Raw genomic sequence first — 16,943 nt, forward strand, 5'->3', positions numbered from 1 at the left:
TTATGGAGTATGCATGGGCAAATAGTTACATAACATATTCTAGTATTTTCTGTATGAGATATTCACTGTGTGAAATAACATGGTATTATAGGACTGAGTATCTAATAATATATATATATAACTGGGCCACAATTTAAAGGAGTCTGTGAAGCTTGTGTACATATATGTAAAATATATATATAACTGGGCCACAATTTAAAGGAGTCTGAAGCTTGTGTACATATATGTAAAAATAAGCAAGGCAACGCTACTGACTGTGCTTGTTCTTAATGTCAAATTTATTTCAGGTGGAAGCAGTAAGCACTTCAGTGCAGGATTCCAGTGTATTAGTACAGAGAAGCACACTGGACCTGATACTTTTCTGTTTTCCATTCCACATGAGTCAGGTAAAATGCTATTCAGCAAAATACCCTGTTGTATATACATATTACCCATGTGTGCAAGATTCAACCAACTTTTCTTAAAAGATTCCCCAAGGTCTGAATAATAATAATATATAAGAGACTAGCAGAGCAATCCAACTTGTTGGAGGCTGGAGGAGCGAAACCGGCGGAGGCTGAGCTTGTGGAAGGGGCCGCGACAACCGGCTGCTGCTCTGAGGCCTTGTGGAGGGGAGGATGCCGGCTGCACCGGCAGGGCACAGGGCAAGGAATCAAAATGCATGTTTTCTTCCCTGGCACCTTTTCCCCTTGGCCATCCTCTGACATGGCCCTTACACATGGCTCGGCTTCCCTGGAAGACCTCTGGCTGAGCCAGGTTGAGGGGCTTATGCTGGCGTAGTGTGGCTGAGCTGGGACTCAGCCAGAGGTCTGCTACATCCAACTTCCCTTGGCTCGGCATTAATAGCAGTTGGATTGTGCCCTAACTCTCCAGCCAAAATATCTCCATATCTCTTAAAATATTTTCAATATTTTGGCTGGGTCCAGAGGATCCACTACATACATATAAACATACATATAAACTGCAATATCCCATTTTTCTTTCTGGTGGTAATTACTCATGTCTTAAGGAATCCTGAAAGGTTCCCTAGATTTCGGCAGTGGGTTTTTGCCCAACGTAACAAGCCGCTGGAAAGGAGAGAATGAAAAGACTATGTGTGTGTCTTTTGTCCTGGCCCTTTTGATGATAGTCATGGCCATCATGCTGATCAATCATGTTTTAAAATAATAAAATGAGTTTGTTCTTTGATCAAGAATGCTACTGGGAATTTTCAAATTCACTGTCTTTCAAGTCCACTAATTGTTTTGAGCCATTGCTATTGACCCACAGCTTGCATGCAGTGTAACATGTATGAAAGATTCACATGCAAATTGAAATGTGCATCAGAGCTATTGCTCCAAGAAGAGATTACCAGAGCAGGCCAGTCAGGTTCAGATAACGCCATGCATTGTATCAGCATCTATTAGGATTACCTTACTGAAATAGCAACATGCATTAAATTGTTTTAAATGTTTAAATTGTGTTTTAAATTGTTTTTAAAAGATGTGTTTTAAATTTGTATATGTGTTTTTAATGTTTTTAGGTACTGTAAACCGCCCAGAGAGCTTCGGCTATGGGGCGGTATATAAATGCAATAAATGAATGAATGAATGAATAAATAAATAAATGAATAAATGAATAAAATTTTTACAAGCAAGAGTAGCATTATTTGGCAGTGAGTAAAACTTAGTAATTAGCTGGCATATATTCTGTGTCAACTAGAGAAAAAGCACATTTTAAAAATTGATAATCATTTCCTAGAGAACAGGACTGGCACCAAATTGCAGAAGACCTTGTGCAACGGACTACAGCAGGCCTTTGAAGGTGGTGACGCAGCAGTACTACCACTGTGGGCTTAAATAGGCCCAGTTGCATTAGTGTGTTAGCATGCTGCATGTGCACGCCTGCCATCACTCAAGATGGCAGGGGTGTGTTCATACCCCCATCGCCATCTTGGGTGATGGTAAGCATGTGTGTGCTGATGTGGCAATGTGGAAAGTGGCACAGCCAGCCTGCTCTGGCAGTGTGGGTGGTGTTGCGAGAGTGGCTCACACTCTGAAATCTGCACCAGTCACGGGGCACATGATTCGCGACCTGCTGCTAGCACGGATCGTGGAGTGGAAGCTGCAGTCACCCAACCCCAGCAGGAGGGGCTCCTGTCAACTGCAGGGACCCTCAGACAGTGCCCAACCTAGCCAACCACTGACTCCGGGCCTGCTAGAGAGCATCTTCATAAGTGTAACCAACTGATTTTTAATTTGTCTTAAAAACAGATTGGCGATTCTGCTTCAGTATTGTTTCTTTAATATGCAGGAACTTATAGGAGATCAATATAATCATCAGCATTTAACTGTGCTTTAAAATAGTGTTTTAAGGAGAAAACCTTAATTCTTTTCCCCCTGGTGATTATTTTTATTGCATTGTAAGTAGGGTTTGCTTTCAATGTTCTTAATCAGATTAAATTGCCTAAAGCTAGGTGTGGGTTGAGAGCCAGTGTGGTGTAGTGGTTAAGGTGTCGGACTACGATCTGGGAGACCAGGGTTCCAATCCTCGCACAGCCGTGAAGCTCACTGGGTGACCTTGGGCCAGTCACTGCCTCTCAGCCTCAGAGGAAGGCAATGGTAAACCATCTCTGAATACCGCTTACCATGAAAACCCTATTCATAGGGTCGCCATAAGTAAGGATTGACTTGAAGGCAATCCATTTCCATTTCAGGCGTGGGTTGCAAGGAGTGATGTGGTTATTGTCTGCTGATGCCTGCAGAAGCACAAGCCACTTAGAAGGCACTGATAAAAATAAGACACACTTGATTTTTGTCAGGCTGTAGATCCCGCCTGTATGAATTCTCAAGTACTGAGGTGTTGATTAAAGTCTCCATTTTCCTCCTATACAACAAAACGCTTGAATGTGACACCTGTTGCTGTTTGTTGTTTAAATGTAACATTCCCAATTTTAGGCAACACGCCCAGACATGATCAGAATTCTATCAGCATCTCTTCACGTAGTCCTACGCAGAGATATGTCACTCAATAGAAGGCTTTATGCTTGGCTTCTAGGTAGGTGCAGGATTTATATTCTTATAAAATCAGCTAGTACTTAACAGTAGTTAGACCATAAGTGAATTAGATTGACTTATTATGTTTATCATTATATTTCCCCCCATTATATACATTTTATGTATTTTAGTATGTGCAATTTTATTTTGGTCTAATGCCTGGTAAAAAACATTTTGAATGTTCTGAATCTATTGAAATTGTATGATGGCTGCCTAAAGATACAATCAATTTACAATATATTTGTAATTTATAATATGCATTGCAGTTCACAAGAATTCTTAAAGCAGGGAACTTTAAAAAAAACTAAAAATACAATTTAAAACATCAAGAGTAATAAAAGAATAACAGAAACTGATCCAGTAGCTTTTGTCCACCAGAAGAAAAAAATAAAATACAGGCCAAATAAACTCCTATCATATTAGACAATAAAACTTAGTGCTGGAGAATGGCTGCTCACCTCTTGGGATTTGTCCTGTGTAGTCTGCAAAGTTCTGTACTGCCTCACACCCTCATTACATTTGTCATTTTGGGATGAGGTATTGTTAGTATTCTTGGCTCTATTTCTCCTTGTCAAACTCAGTGCAGAGAAGATGGGGATGTTAATGGCGTTCCCCCCCCCTCCGGGGGTAGTATGCCATCAGGAGGGTTATAGCGCTGCCTAGCATCCGAAGACAGGAATGCACAGGACTACTCTTTCCAGTCCCTGTTCCAGTCCATTCCTGCCTTCCTCTGTGGCGGATCTCTTCAGCTTAGGGTTTGCTCTTCATGAGTTTGTGTGTGACAGGGATTGTCTATGTGCGTGAGCTTGTTGGATGAGTGTGTGACACCTGGGTTGTGAGGTCCGTGGCAGCTGCTGCTCAAGTGTGGGTCCTAAGGAGGATTTGGGTGTGTAGTTTTGGGATGCTGCTGGACTCAACATTGCCCCTGGTTTTCAGGAGCAGTCTTTTATCAGCTGGTTTGACAACTATAGCTGCAAATAGCAAAAGACAGCTTGCCTATTACAACGTGCCTTGGTAACCTCCAGGCTAGACTGTAATGTACTTTATCTGGGACTACCTTTAAAGATTATTTGGCCATGGGGCAGGATATAAGTAATAAATAAATTATCAAGTTATTCAACTTGAACTGGATAGTATATCTAAAGCAACTATATAAGATAATGTGCATATTATTATTATTATTACCTGCTCTTTATTCTAAGGACCCAGGGCAGCTTCCAACATATAAGAATCATCCAACTTTAGACTGTTTCCTTGGTGTTAAAATAAAATTCAGGTTGAATTACATATGCAGAAGCTAGACTGACTTTTCATCGGCAACAAGGTTTCCACTCTTTTGAGAGACACTGGCTGAAGACTTTTTGGTAAAATGCTTAACAATGCAGCCCTATGCAGGTTTACTCAGCTTAGTGCTACTGTGTTCAGTGGGGCTCACCCCAAGGAATGTATGTTTGGAATTGCAGCCTAACAGACTAAACTGTGAACCAGGAACTCCTTAGTTCAAATCTCATCCAAACTCTGAACTTATTAAGTGATCTTAGGCATGCCACTTCTCTGTCTCAGCAATGCATGCTAAGTTATCTCACAGGATGATTGTATGTAGTAGGACAAGATAACACGTGAAGCACTTTCAACACTCAGGTGCTATGTGTTAAGTAGTGTTGTTGTAGAATTTTGATCTTAATTCTTGTGAAATATAAATACATATTTTCCCCCTGGGGAAGCACATATTTGGCATTCATCATCATCCGGAATGCCAGGAATTCCTATAGTAGTGAAAATATTCTGATATTTTGCTCTTAATCCTACAAGTTGCCTTTTATTAAATAAAATTTAAAATGGTCTTTCCTCTTGCCAACAATATTTGGACGGCAAAATGGTAAGTTATCAGAACGAAGCCATTGTTGTCACTGTTTGTTGTTCTTTACCAGTTTATTTAAGCATTGTATAAATTTGCCATGTACTTTTCTTTGCTTGAAGGTTTTGATAACAATGGTGCCATTATAGGACCTAGAAGCACAAGACATAGCAATCCTGAAGAACATGCTACATACTACTTCGATACTTTCTCTAAGGAAATGTTAGTTCAGGTAGTCATGCTTTTAATGTGTTTGTGTAATTTTGGGTATGTTTCGGGGGGAGGGAGACTATGTATAGTATCAACCTGCGCTTTTTTATTTATTATTGTTATTTGTTTATTAAATTTATATCCTGCCCTTTCTCTCAGAAGGAGCCCAGCTGCTCTTATGCCATTAATTAAATACTATCTGTCTATAGATATAGAGAGATAGATATGGGTATTTTTGTATGTTGGCCCTACCTAATTTTTTGCCCTCCAGATGTTTTGGGAGACAGCTTCCATCAGCCCCAGCATACCCCAGGAATACACTTGACAGAAGTTCCATGGATTGGATCAAAAGTGTCCCTTCCACAAATTGAAGGGCCTCTTACAATGGAAAGGACTGAGATCCAGTGGATGTTCCCATTGAAGAAAGTGTGTGTGGCAGTTCTTGCCAATTTACCCCCCTTTTCCCAGCCAGTTTCACACTGTTCTGTAGGGGCCCCAACCCTCTGAAGCAACTTTTTAGGGGCATAGAGAACTGCAAAGGAAGGAAGAATCACACATGCACACACTTATTCTTCCAGTAGGAATATCCATGAGCAGAATCCTTTGCATGGGAACTCTGGATCCAGCCCCATGTCCTAACAAGCTTAGCTGATGTCAGTAATTGGTGGCAGGCAAGGGTAAGGACTGCTGTATGAATTTGCTATTTTTCATGACAAAATTAACCTGATAGGGAGCTTGCTGTACTACTCTTTATTAAATAAATTAATGTGAACAGATAGTTGACCTTGTACCACCAACCTTACTACTGCCACTATTACTATCTACTAGCAACATATCCTCAAGGGAGGGGATCAGATTATAAAAGATAAGGGTCTGTATGTAGAAGGCTAGCATTCTAGGCACTGTTTGTAGACAAGGCTGGCTCCAGACTGCAGCAGACCCTTGAGCACCAGACTGCAGGGGCCTTGAAGGCGGCAGTGGCAACATGGCTGCACTACCGCAGCCGGAGGCTTAAATTGGCCCTTCTGTGTCAGTGCACTGTGTTCATACACCTGCCAACACTTCTGTTGATGCCCCTGCTGCCATCTTGGGTGATGGCAAGCATGCATGTGACACAGAGATGTGGCCAGCCCATGGTGACGGTGGTGTTGCCTGGGAGGGTGGCTCCCGCTCCGCGATCTGTGCCAGCATCAAGTCGCAGGGTGCATGTTCCATGACCTGATGCTAATGTGGATTGCTACATCCACCCAGCCCCAGCAACAGGAGCCCTTGGCCAGTGCCCAACGTGGTTGTTTGCTGGCGCCAGGCCTCTTTGTAGAAATGGGGTATATCACCGTGAGTCGTTCCTTACTTGCGCTGTGTTCACTGTCTCCTAAACTCTTTGTCTCTTATTTTTTAATTCTAAATTCTCATCTTTTACAGGCAATGGTGGGGATTTTGCAGATCAATGTGCATGGAGAGGAGAGTACATTGATGCAGGACTTAAAGCCATTTCGGATTCTTATCAGTTTACTGGACAAACCTGAGCTAGGTAACTATATGAATGTTCTTAGATGCTAACATGTTTTGTCTATGTGTGTATATATGTATGTATTTGATTGACTGTTATTGTATAAGGAACAGTCCATACAGTGGTAATAGCAGGCAAAAAACCATCCAGGCATTCTGAAGTACATTTATGATGGTAATGAAGACCTGAAATGTAGGTTAAAAAAGTAGCCTTGATCTTTTCATTCTTTCGTACGCCCTCTTGCCATTTGAATGACTGTGATGAGGCTTACTCAGCAACATTTTAAGCAGCGGTCTGTGATCAGCAGATGGGATAGAACCTTGTAGCTGTACCTCTGTTCCCTTGTCCTAAAAGTTGTCTGCTATTCCATTCACACAGATCTTTGGCAATGCAATGTTGCACTACCATTGGAGGGGGAGGGAGTGCTGCTTTGCTGGTGCTAGAAGGTACCAGGGAGTGGTAAGAACTGCACTTTTGCAGAATATAACAGCTAGCTTATATTTCAAGGGTGTTAGTGCAGTGTTGCAGCTAGATATGTTAGCTGGCAGGCTTGGGGTTAGGTTGAAAGTAAAAAATCTCATAATTCTGACCACCAGAAACCAATTGAGCAACAATGTTTTTGAAAGAAAAAAATCTCTTTTTTTCTTTTTATAAGTGGGCTTCGTCTTTTTTCAGTTGCGGCTGAAAGTTCAGCTGCAGTTTTACACAGTCTTATGATGCTTTTCAGATTAAGATCACAGCCTAAATTTTTAAATACAGTGTGTCCACATTAAGGTTAATGAAATCAATGCAGCCATAGGTACTGTGTTAGTATGTTGCACTGGTAGTGCCAAGAGATCGTATTACTTCTGAAGTTAATGGTACCAATGTCATCCTTTCCAACAGTTTTCAGAGCACTTTAACCTATTTTAAGGTAACAATGTATGAACAGTTTTACTTGGTTCATAAATTCTGTGCTTCCGTAATGTAAATGCACAATTCAAATGCAGGTAAACACTTTGCAAAGGTGCCTATAATCCTTTCCAGCTAATAATATTTTCATGCAAAAAATGCATAGTAGTTGTTCACCTGTTAGGCGGTATCCAGAGAGTTTTCCTCCAGGTAATGCAACATTATGTCTCCAGGAAAGAGAAATCCACCCTCCTTCCCAGCACATATATAGTGATTTTAAGTAGGAGTTGGAATAATTGTGGAAGTGTGTGTGTGTGTGTATTGGCTATTAGAAGCTTTCTTTGTCATTCACAGGTGAAAGACAATGCAGCTGCCACAAATGGTTGTGACATTTTGTGATTTATTTGTAGTTTCTCCAGTGGGCACCATGACACCCCCAAGTGGGTATTGTCTTCCTCTCCTGTTGCTTCAGGCAGGAAAGAGTTAACACTTCAAAGGACTCTCACCACGGAGTATTAGTTTTCTTGCCTCACTTGAGCAGTACTGTTTTTGCCTTGCTCTTCAGTGTGGCTGGCTTATATCCTGATTTAAAATCTCAAATCTGTCTTTGTTTTGATCTCTTGTTTCTGAATGCCATTTTGAGTGTTGCTTACAGAAATGTTCTAATGAATATGTGTGTGTGTAACTGTTATGTGTCTGTTGATCAGTTTATTATATTGTGAAATTAATTGTCCTAAGCACTTGATTCCCTAAATTAATTAACTTGATAATTAGCTGAGGGGTTCAAATTAATTCCATTTTCATTTAATGAATTTCCTGGGTTGATTCAACTGGTTACTGAGCAGTAGGTTCCTGTCATTAAAAAACAACTACTATTTTTGTTAGAGGCAAAATGCCTAAGGATCAAACTAAAGGTACATCAGAGCACTCTAAAAAATTAAAAACAGTGCAAAAAGCAACAAGAGCAGTTGGCACGGTAGCTGAAGTAAGAGCCCTTTGGAGTGTTAACTGTTTCCTGCCTCAAGCAATGGGAGAGAAAGACAACTACCCTGGTGTCCTCAGAGAAACACCTTTCTGGTGAGTAAAACGGTTCCTTTTAGTTTCTTTAAAGATAGCATACACTGAACATTGTGCCACTCCAGCACAGAAGTGCTCATCAAGCTCTTTAATAAAAACAAATATAAGCTGGGTTGTCTCTTTTCCTACCAGGTATGGAAAACCTTTTTTGCTCCACCCTGCAGGCCAACTTTGACAAGTGGGCGGGACACCCCACCTTCCAATTGCATGCCATCATTATAACATTACGTGTTTGATAGATGGGTCGTCATGCCCACCTGTCAATCCCATACCGGCTAGCCTGCCAAGTGCTAGGGAGTACAGCACGAGGGGTGTTGTCAGCCCTATCCTCAGCACTGTGGGAAGTACCAAACAAAGCACTTTTTTCTTCAGCTGATAGGGAGGGAAGAAAAAAGGCTGCTATTTGCAAGCATTGGCTGCAGGCAGGAATCCGCTTGCAGCCAATGCTTGTAAAAGTTGGGTCCCTCTCACAGTCAATACCTGCAAAAAAACTTGGTTGCTTGCTTTGGCTGAGCATGCCTTTTCCCAGCAGGGAATAGGTGGGTGCAGCTAAATCAGGTGGGATTTAACCCTCACCCCTGCTCATCAGCTGCAGCTGAGGCAGAATTGATCCATGGCCACCAGCTGATGTTGGGGAAAATGGCTTGTGGGCTAAGATTGGCCCACGTGCTGAGGTTCCCCACCTCTGTCCCACAGCAATGTGTTACTTCACATATAACATATAAAAGTTATTTCACCTATTATTGAACTACTTCTGCTTCTTATATATTGTGTTTTATGAAGGGTTCATGATCCCTCTCCCATGCTAGAGCACAGCAAGTAGGGTTAGCTTACAAAGGAAGGGTTTGGCATCTCCAGGTAGGGCTGGGGAAAGACTCCTCTCTGAATCCATGGAAAAATGCTCCCAGTTTATCTTACATTGTATGTTCCAGTATTCCTGCATCTTGAAATTTAGCTTTGAAAGCATGTATTTCTGTCCATCTATAGTATTTGCATAGCCAAATGTAATAAGAAAGCAAGAAGACAGTTGCAAGTTGAGTGTCTTTTTTGTACATTATCTAATTGTACAATTGGGATTAAACTGTAGGTATAATGAAATGGACCAATTCAGACAGAAGCCAGTGGAATTCTTAATCTATATAATTGCAGTTCTTTCTCTTGTTTCTTTTAGGACCTGTAATATTAGAGGATGTATTGATTGAAGTGTTTAGGACATTGTATACACAATGCAAAGCAGAGCTGGATCTTCAAGTAGAATCCTCCTTCACCAAGGACCATGCCCAGCTAAGCAGGTGATTATCCAGAAAAGAAAAAAAGAGAAATCACTTCCTGTAGCCCACATTCAAAGAGTCCATGTCCCCAAGGCTGCTGTAGACATGTGCTTCTTAAACAGCAGCCTTCCATGCTGCTTGGCAAAGGAATTTTGAGAATGTGGGAAGTTGCAAAATTGATTTGATATGTCATAGAGGTGGAGGAGTGCATCAGCTATTCAAAGAAAAAAGGTCAAAAATTCCACTAGGTGAAAAAGACAACTCTTCAGGCCAGCCTAAAATTGTGGTTTGGATCCCAGCCAGTATTGTTAAAGAGAACATTCTCAAAATATTAAAATGGTTAGCAAAAATTGTTATTTATTTATTATTAAATTTATATCCCACCTTCCAAGGAGTTGAAGGCAGCATACACGGTTCTCCCTCTCCCCATATTATCCTCATAACACTGTGAGGTATGTTAGCCTGAGTAATGAGGAGTGGACCAAGGTTACCTCTCAGTAAACTTCATGGCTAAGTGGGGATTTCTATCCTGGGGTTGAATTCAAAGTGGCGCTAAAGAGATTGTTCTGTCAGTGCAGGAATTTCTGCTTCCCTGATGTTACGATATCCTCTCTCCTCCCCCCGCATGCTCCCAACCCTCTGGAGCAGATTTGGGAGTGGGAGAGGGCGGAAGGCCTATCACACTAGCGGGAATCCTTGCCTTGGCTTCCATTAGTGCACCAAGTTAGTTGAATACAACCCCTATTCTCCTCAGTTATAGTACAACACTCTAACAACTACAGGACACTGTCACGTCTTATTAGTGATAAACTGGTGTGACAAATAGAGCACATTCTATCAGTGAAAATCACTGAATACATGGTAAGCCAATAAAAGCAGATAACTCTTATTGAAAAGGGAATCCAAGTGAGTGTTGAAGTAGAGGAGGCTGAGGAAGCAGGCCTTTTTTCCTTTCTGCGGTAGATGCGAGTGCCTATCCTGGGGATGGAAATAGAGATCACAATTCAATAGTTATGTCAGTTCACAGAGCTTTTCCTGTAGTTAACCTTGGAAAGGTTTGTGCTCAAAGGCATTTACACTGCAGAGCCATATGTAGGTCCTCCTGGTTTGGAAGCCAGCAAGTGTGTCCTTAACAATGGATGCCCTTCTCATTTACTTCTCTGTAATTCATTCAGAGCAGCTTCAGCTGATAAGTTATACCGATAAGGATAAATGGTTACCTCCCTGAGGAAGCTTGTGATGGGCAGTTCAGCAGCATCATACTCTTATCTTGTCTACCGTTTGGAATGCTTCCTGGTTTTGAAGAGGCAGTAGGGCTTTGCCTCTGGCAGTGATGGCAAGGAGCAAACGAGACAACAGGACTGGAGGAGGGGGAAAGAAGGTGGGAAAGGGGGAGATAGTAGTGAGGAAAAACAGAAAATAAGGTTAGAGTAAGACTGCAAATAGAGGAATACTTCTGTCCTTAATACTGCTCTTGCATTTTTCTTTCAGTAAATTGAGGGAAAATAAGAAAACAGCAGAGCTGATTAAAACTGCCAATCTTCTGTTCAATTCCTTTGAGCCTTACTATATGTGGGATTACATTGCCCATTGGTTTGAAGAATGTTGTAGGTAAGTTATATTTCATGGGAGATGTTTTGCCTTTTTATGTGTCCTGGTGGGGAATGTCATTAGTTTAATATACTTCTGATTTTTAAAAATCATATAATTCTAAGTTTTCAAAGTGTGTAATAACTTTTTTTTAGAAAGAAGAATCTGTACAGATATTATTACTTTATTCTTGGAGCCACTTTTCATGTCTATGTGCATCACATCATTATTCAAATTATTGCACTAGATGTCTGTGGTAATTCATCAAGTTCATGGACGGGGAATTTGTGGCCCTCCAGATTTTGCTGAATGACTGTTCCCATCATCCTTGGTCATGCTAGCTGAGGATCATGGGAGTTGTAGCCCAACAATTTCTGCAGGGCTACAAATCCTCCAGCCCTAATCTAGTTCTGTATAAGTATTTGGTTCTAACTGTGTGAAGAAGACTGTGGCAACGCATGGGGCTAGCCCCATTCCTTCTATGATGATGTGTGCATTGCCCATGCCACAAACTGATACATGATCAGTGTTCAACTGAAGGAAGTTGTTTCTATATGCACAGAATTTCCAAGATTAGAACAGGAGCCCTGATCATGCATCATCTGGGATGCATGGCTGGTGCACATGTTGTTGATTAGACAGGTAGGGCTGAGGCCAAGGACAAGATGGTGCCCCCTCTCCATTCCATGTACAGCAACCAACTGGATTGGCAGGTGAAACTTCAGCACTAGTGACAGCGTAGCATCCTCCACTTCATCTCATTCAGCAGGTCAGATTAAGGAGCCCAGGACAAGCCATGTGACAACAGAGGAAAATGGTGGTGGTGGTGGTGGGCTCAGAAGGAACAGTTGGGGCTGTTGCTGCTGCTCCCCCCAGCATCTGCCACCTGAGACAATTGCCTCACTCTGTCTAATGGTAGGGCCAGCCCTATGGACAGGGATACTCCTACATGTTCCCATAGAACCCTTCATATGATGGTCCATTCAGACATGCAATTCATTACTTGATGCAATAGTGAACATGTGCTTCTTTCATTTGCTAACTTGCAGCCTATGAATCCTTAATTTCCCTGATATTTTAGATTTAGGTTCTTTTTAAATTACCTGTTTTCCACAACTGTTACTTTCACTAGTTTATTTTTTAGAAAATACTCTTACATTATACAGCCTGTTAATACTACTAGTTACACAGTTGTGCTGCTACTGACAAAAAAACCCCTGTACTTTGAATTCATAGGAGGACATTGCATGCCCGACTACAGACTGTGCCTGGAGGTGGTAGTGAGCCCGCTGAACTCCCCCTTACCAATTTCTGCCTACTAGTTGACTTTTTGTTGGATATAGTATCATTGGTAAGATTTCCATTACTCGCAGTGCAGTACTTGTACTCCTGCTGCTACTCTGTGATTTTGTAAAATAGGTAACAATCCAGGTGGTGTGTTGGGGGGGGTGTCTTTAATCCAATTAGATGAGTAAGCATTGCTTTAAAAGTGATTATAAGATAGGGATGGGGGAACCTTAGGCCTGGGAGCCAAATGCAGCACACCAGGCCTCTTTGTCTTGCCCTTGCAACTCTCGATAGACCACGCCCCCTCCCGAGCCACTCCCCTCACCAGTTGTGCTCCACCCCCCTTTGTGTGTTTTTGCCTGGCTGTAAATGTGACCTTGAATACTGATGATGACTATTCCTGATGGAGAATTGAGAGGGATGGGTGAGTGTGTGTATAGAAACTAGCCTACCCGTGCAAAGCTAAACATTAATTGCTCTTCCTCTTTTGGCCTCTGGCCATGCCCACCACTAGCGTGTGGCCCTGGGAAGGTTGCCCAGAGGGAATATGGCCCTTGGACTGAAAAAGGTTCCACAACCCTGTGGTAGGGTCTGAGTTTAAAGAATGATTGTATCACCCAGAGATCAGTCTATTTTATTTGAATACAGGATCTGTCTCCTTTCTTTCTCTTTGGAATTTGTTGCCACCCTCCTCCTTTTTCTGTTATTATGCTGGCTGACAGTAGATGTTTCAGTGTGATTTTGTTAAACCTGTTAAATAGCAGTAGTTCTTTATGCATGTTGCAATCATATGTTTTCTAAACATTGTATAGCTTAATGAAGGCTCTTAGAAATGCTTTCCCCTGCTGTTATTTCTCTCTTTTGTCTTCAAATTCTTTGCTTTCTCATTTCAAAGCCTACTAGAAGTATGAGAGTGCTCTGTCAGGTATGACATTCAGACTGTTTTCCTCTTTTAATTCAAAGTGATCTTTTTACATGTTTGGGTAACATTAGAAGTGAGAGAATTGTGAATATTTTATTACCCTCTATGCGATTCTAGAGTTATTATCAGTTTGTAGTTTTAGAGTGTTTTCACATGACAATTTTTTTGCATAATAAATGCCCATTTCCACAGCAGTCATATCAGGTTGCGCTTCTCTTGATAATATATCACCTCAGAAGCTTAATCTGGGAAAATGCAATTCTCCAGATAATGCTTTCTTCGCTATTATAACAACTTTGTAGAATGTAGATTCAACAGGAGGGGGCAAAACATGTAGCCCTCACTCCTGAAATACTTTAAAGACTGTGCTGCTTCCTCTCCTGTGCTTGAATACATGTGCAACCTATTTGCTCATAAACACCCACAAACACACGTTACATAGATATAGCCACAGACATAGATCTAGATATACACAATGATCTGTATTTAGGAAACAGCAGCACTGTTCTCTAACAATCTCAATAAAGCCAGCTACCCACAGCAAGACCTCCCCTGCATATTGTGACTTTACTTAACAAATTATCAGTATTTAATATTATAAGTACATCTGTTTAGTGTGAGTGATATCCAAAGTTGTGCAAATGGATTTCTCCTTCCTCTCCTCCCTTTGCAGCCCTCCACGTTCTCCCCCCATCTGCTTGAGAGGGTCCTCCAACTGTCCAAAGCAGATTTGGTGGGCACCCAGGGGCTGAGGAGGGGGAGGAGAAGGCCCATTGCACAAGTAGAAGTCCATTCCACTAGTGGACAAGCACAACTGGATGTCACACTATGTGTTTAAAAAGGTGTTTGTTTGTTTTGAGTCTTGTTTTTTTTAACTTTAATATAAATGGAACTATTGAAAGTTGTAGCTACAATTCATTGAAAGGGTAAAGTATAGAAATCATTTATATCAGTGCTAATTATATTTTGTTATTAGGAGACCTATATTGAAATACAAACTGAACATCTGCCTCAGCTGTTACTCAGGATGATCTCTGCACTGACGAGCCACCTCCAGAGTTTACACTTGTCTGAGCTAACAGATTCCTTGAAACTCTGCTCAAAGATTCTTAGCAAGGTCCAGCCCCCGCTGTTATCCGCTGGTTCTGATGGAGCCTTGCAGCTTCCCAGTAGGCATAGTGCTATCAAAGAATGGGAAGACAAAAAGGTAATGCATAAAATATTGTTCTGGTTTTATTTAAAAATAAAGCCTCAACTTTTGAAATGGTTGCTATGAGCTTAATTCTCATTCTGTTGCTTGAAAACCTGTGACCTACTTCAAGAATGGACTGATTGCTACATGCAGGTTTTATATTATAAAAGATAACTTAGTGTGCCATGTGCAGCAGGAATACAGAAAGGTTTAAGCAGCTGGGAGTATGTATGCATGTTTTTCCTTGGTAGTGTAAAAGACCTGGTCCTTAATATTAGAGGCTCTGCTCTGTGCCCCCCCCCCTCCCAAGTGAAGTGTGGCCAGGGAAGGTATCTTCTTGGTGATGACACCCTGGTTGTGGAAAAGCCTCCCCAGAGAGGCTTGCCTGGCACCTTCTTTATTGTCTCTTCAGGCCCAGTTCAAGATCTGTCAGGGACGTCTAAATGACTAGCTTTTTAAACAAAATCTGAGCTCTTATTTTCTAAGCTGTGCTTTATTTAATTGAGCTGCTAAAAATGTTTTATGCTGCATTTTATTGCTTTTTTATTATGGTTTTAATTATTACCTTGTATTTTATTCTTTACACTGTAGGTTTCCCAGGGAACATTTGTTGATGGGTGGTCATATAAATCTAGTAATGAATAGAATTTTTTAAAAAAAGAATAAAGGAGAAATAAGATCACTGGTAGCTGTAGCTTGTGGCTAAAGGTACTGGGTCTCTACTATTGGCAACAGGGTGGATTGTTTTAAATCAAAGTGATTTAGATCAATGATTTTAAATCAGTAAGAAAAAAGACTAAGGCCACATTCACACCATACATTTATTCCACTATTATTTCACTTTAAACAGGCATGACTTCCCCCAAAGAATCCTGGGAAATGTAATTTGTGAAGAGAGCTGTTAGGAGACTCCTGTTTTTCTCACAGAGCTGCAATTGTCAGAGGAGTATAACAGTCAGCCCCTTTTCCCAGAGAACTCTGAGAATTGTAGCTCTGTGTCTCATAACCACTCTCAGCAGCCTTCACAAACTATACTTCCCAGGATTCTTTAGGGGGAAGCCATGCCTGGTTAAAGTGGAATAATAGTGGAATAAATGTATAGTGTGGATGCGGCCTGATTTAAATTGTTGCTTTTTCATTGATACTACTTTGTATACATGCTCAAGAATGGTGTAAATCTGACTATTAAACCATGTTGATTTACAATTAGAGGATTATTTACAGTTTAGTGCTTTCTACCAGGCTTTCCATCTCTTTTTGTCACTATGGCCCATTTTCATAGTGCTAAACTATAGTTTATTTAACAAATTACTAGTTGTTCCACAGATGATCAAATAAACCATGGCTTGTTTCTCCAAAGTTCTGGTTTGTTTTCCATCTGCTCTTGCCTTGAGTTTTGTAGTTTGGTGAGTATCTGAGGTGGACTGGCCAAACAAACCATAGTTAAGGAACGGTGCTGGGTTCATATGAAACTTCAAGCTATAGTTAAAACAAACCATAGTTTGTGAGCCAACAAGAAACTATGGCTTGAGATTGTGGTTTGTTGGCAGTAAACAAATCATAGTTAAGTACTTAGCATTGTGAGTAAATCAGGGCCATTGTATACATTTTGCATTCTTTCATTGTTTACCTAGAGCGAGAATGACTTTTAAAGTACTGTCATAGAGGCGTTCGTACAACCAGCACCCTTGATAGGCTGCGAGGCTAATAGCATAATCCTACACAGGTCTACTTGGAAGTTCCATTGAGTTCAATGGGACTTACTCCCAGGCAAGTGGATGTAGGATTGCAGCCTGAGTATAGCGGTTCAGGATCATGCACGCCGGACAGTTTTGTTTTTCTTCCAGTGTTGTTCATTTCTGCTTTGTTCAGCATTGGCTCAGTCCCACCCTCACAAAAACAAAATAGCAAACAAAAAATAGGAAATGCTGATGACTGATAGGCAGGGTGGCCGGGTGAAGAAGAGGACAGGCTGTAGCACCTTTCACAGTTGTGTAGAAGAAGTCATTTCAACAGGTTTAGATTCCATGACCCCACAAGGGGTCAGAATACTTTTTGATAGTACACATAGGAAGCTGCCTTATACTGGGTCAGACCAGT

At 41.2% G+C, this 16,943-nt stretch overlaps 1 protein-coding gene across 3 annotated transcripts in view; it reads left to right on the top strand.

Moving 5' to 3' along the window:
- The window catches only part of DOP1A (DOP1 leucine zipper like protein A), an 83,303-nt gene that overhangs the window by 23,500 nt on the left and 42,860 nt on the right, over positions 1-16,943 (top strand). For 2 of the 3 annotated variants that reach the window (XM_061623221.1, XM_061623220.1), the window contains exons 6-14: positions 288-386; positions 2,937-3,036; positions 5,016-5,125; positions 6,526-6,634; positions 9,753-9,873; positions 11,344-11,463; positions 12,679-12,793; positions 13,625-13,654; positions 14,628-14,858. In XM_061623221.1, the coding sequence (XP_061479205.1) occupies positions 288-386; positions 2,937-3,036; positions 5,016-5,125; positions 6,526-6,634; positions 9,753-9,873; positions 11,344-11,463; positions 12,679-12,793; positions 13,625-13,654; positions 14,628-14,858 (1,035 nt within the window). The remainder of the gene's footprint in view (positions 1-287; positions 387-2,936; positions 3,037-5,015; positions 5,126-6,525; positions 6,635-9,752; positions 9,874-11,343; positions 11,464-12,678; positions 12,794-13,624; positions 13,655-14,627; positions 14,859-16,943) is intronic. The other variant, XM_061623222.1, reaches the window with a different exon arrangement.

Source organism: Rhineura floridana, chromosome 4 (assembly GCF_030035675.1).
Source record: "Rhineura floridana isolate rRhiFlo1 chromosome 4, rRhiFlo1.hap2, whole genome shotgun sequence".
Classification (NCBI taxonomy): domain Eukaryota; kingdom Metazoa; phylum Chordata; class Lepidosauria; order Squamata; family Rhineuridae; genus Rhineura; species Rhineura floridana.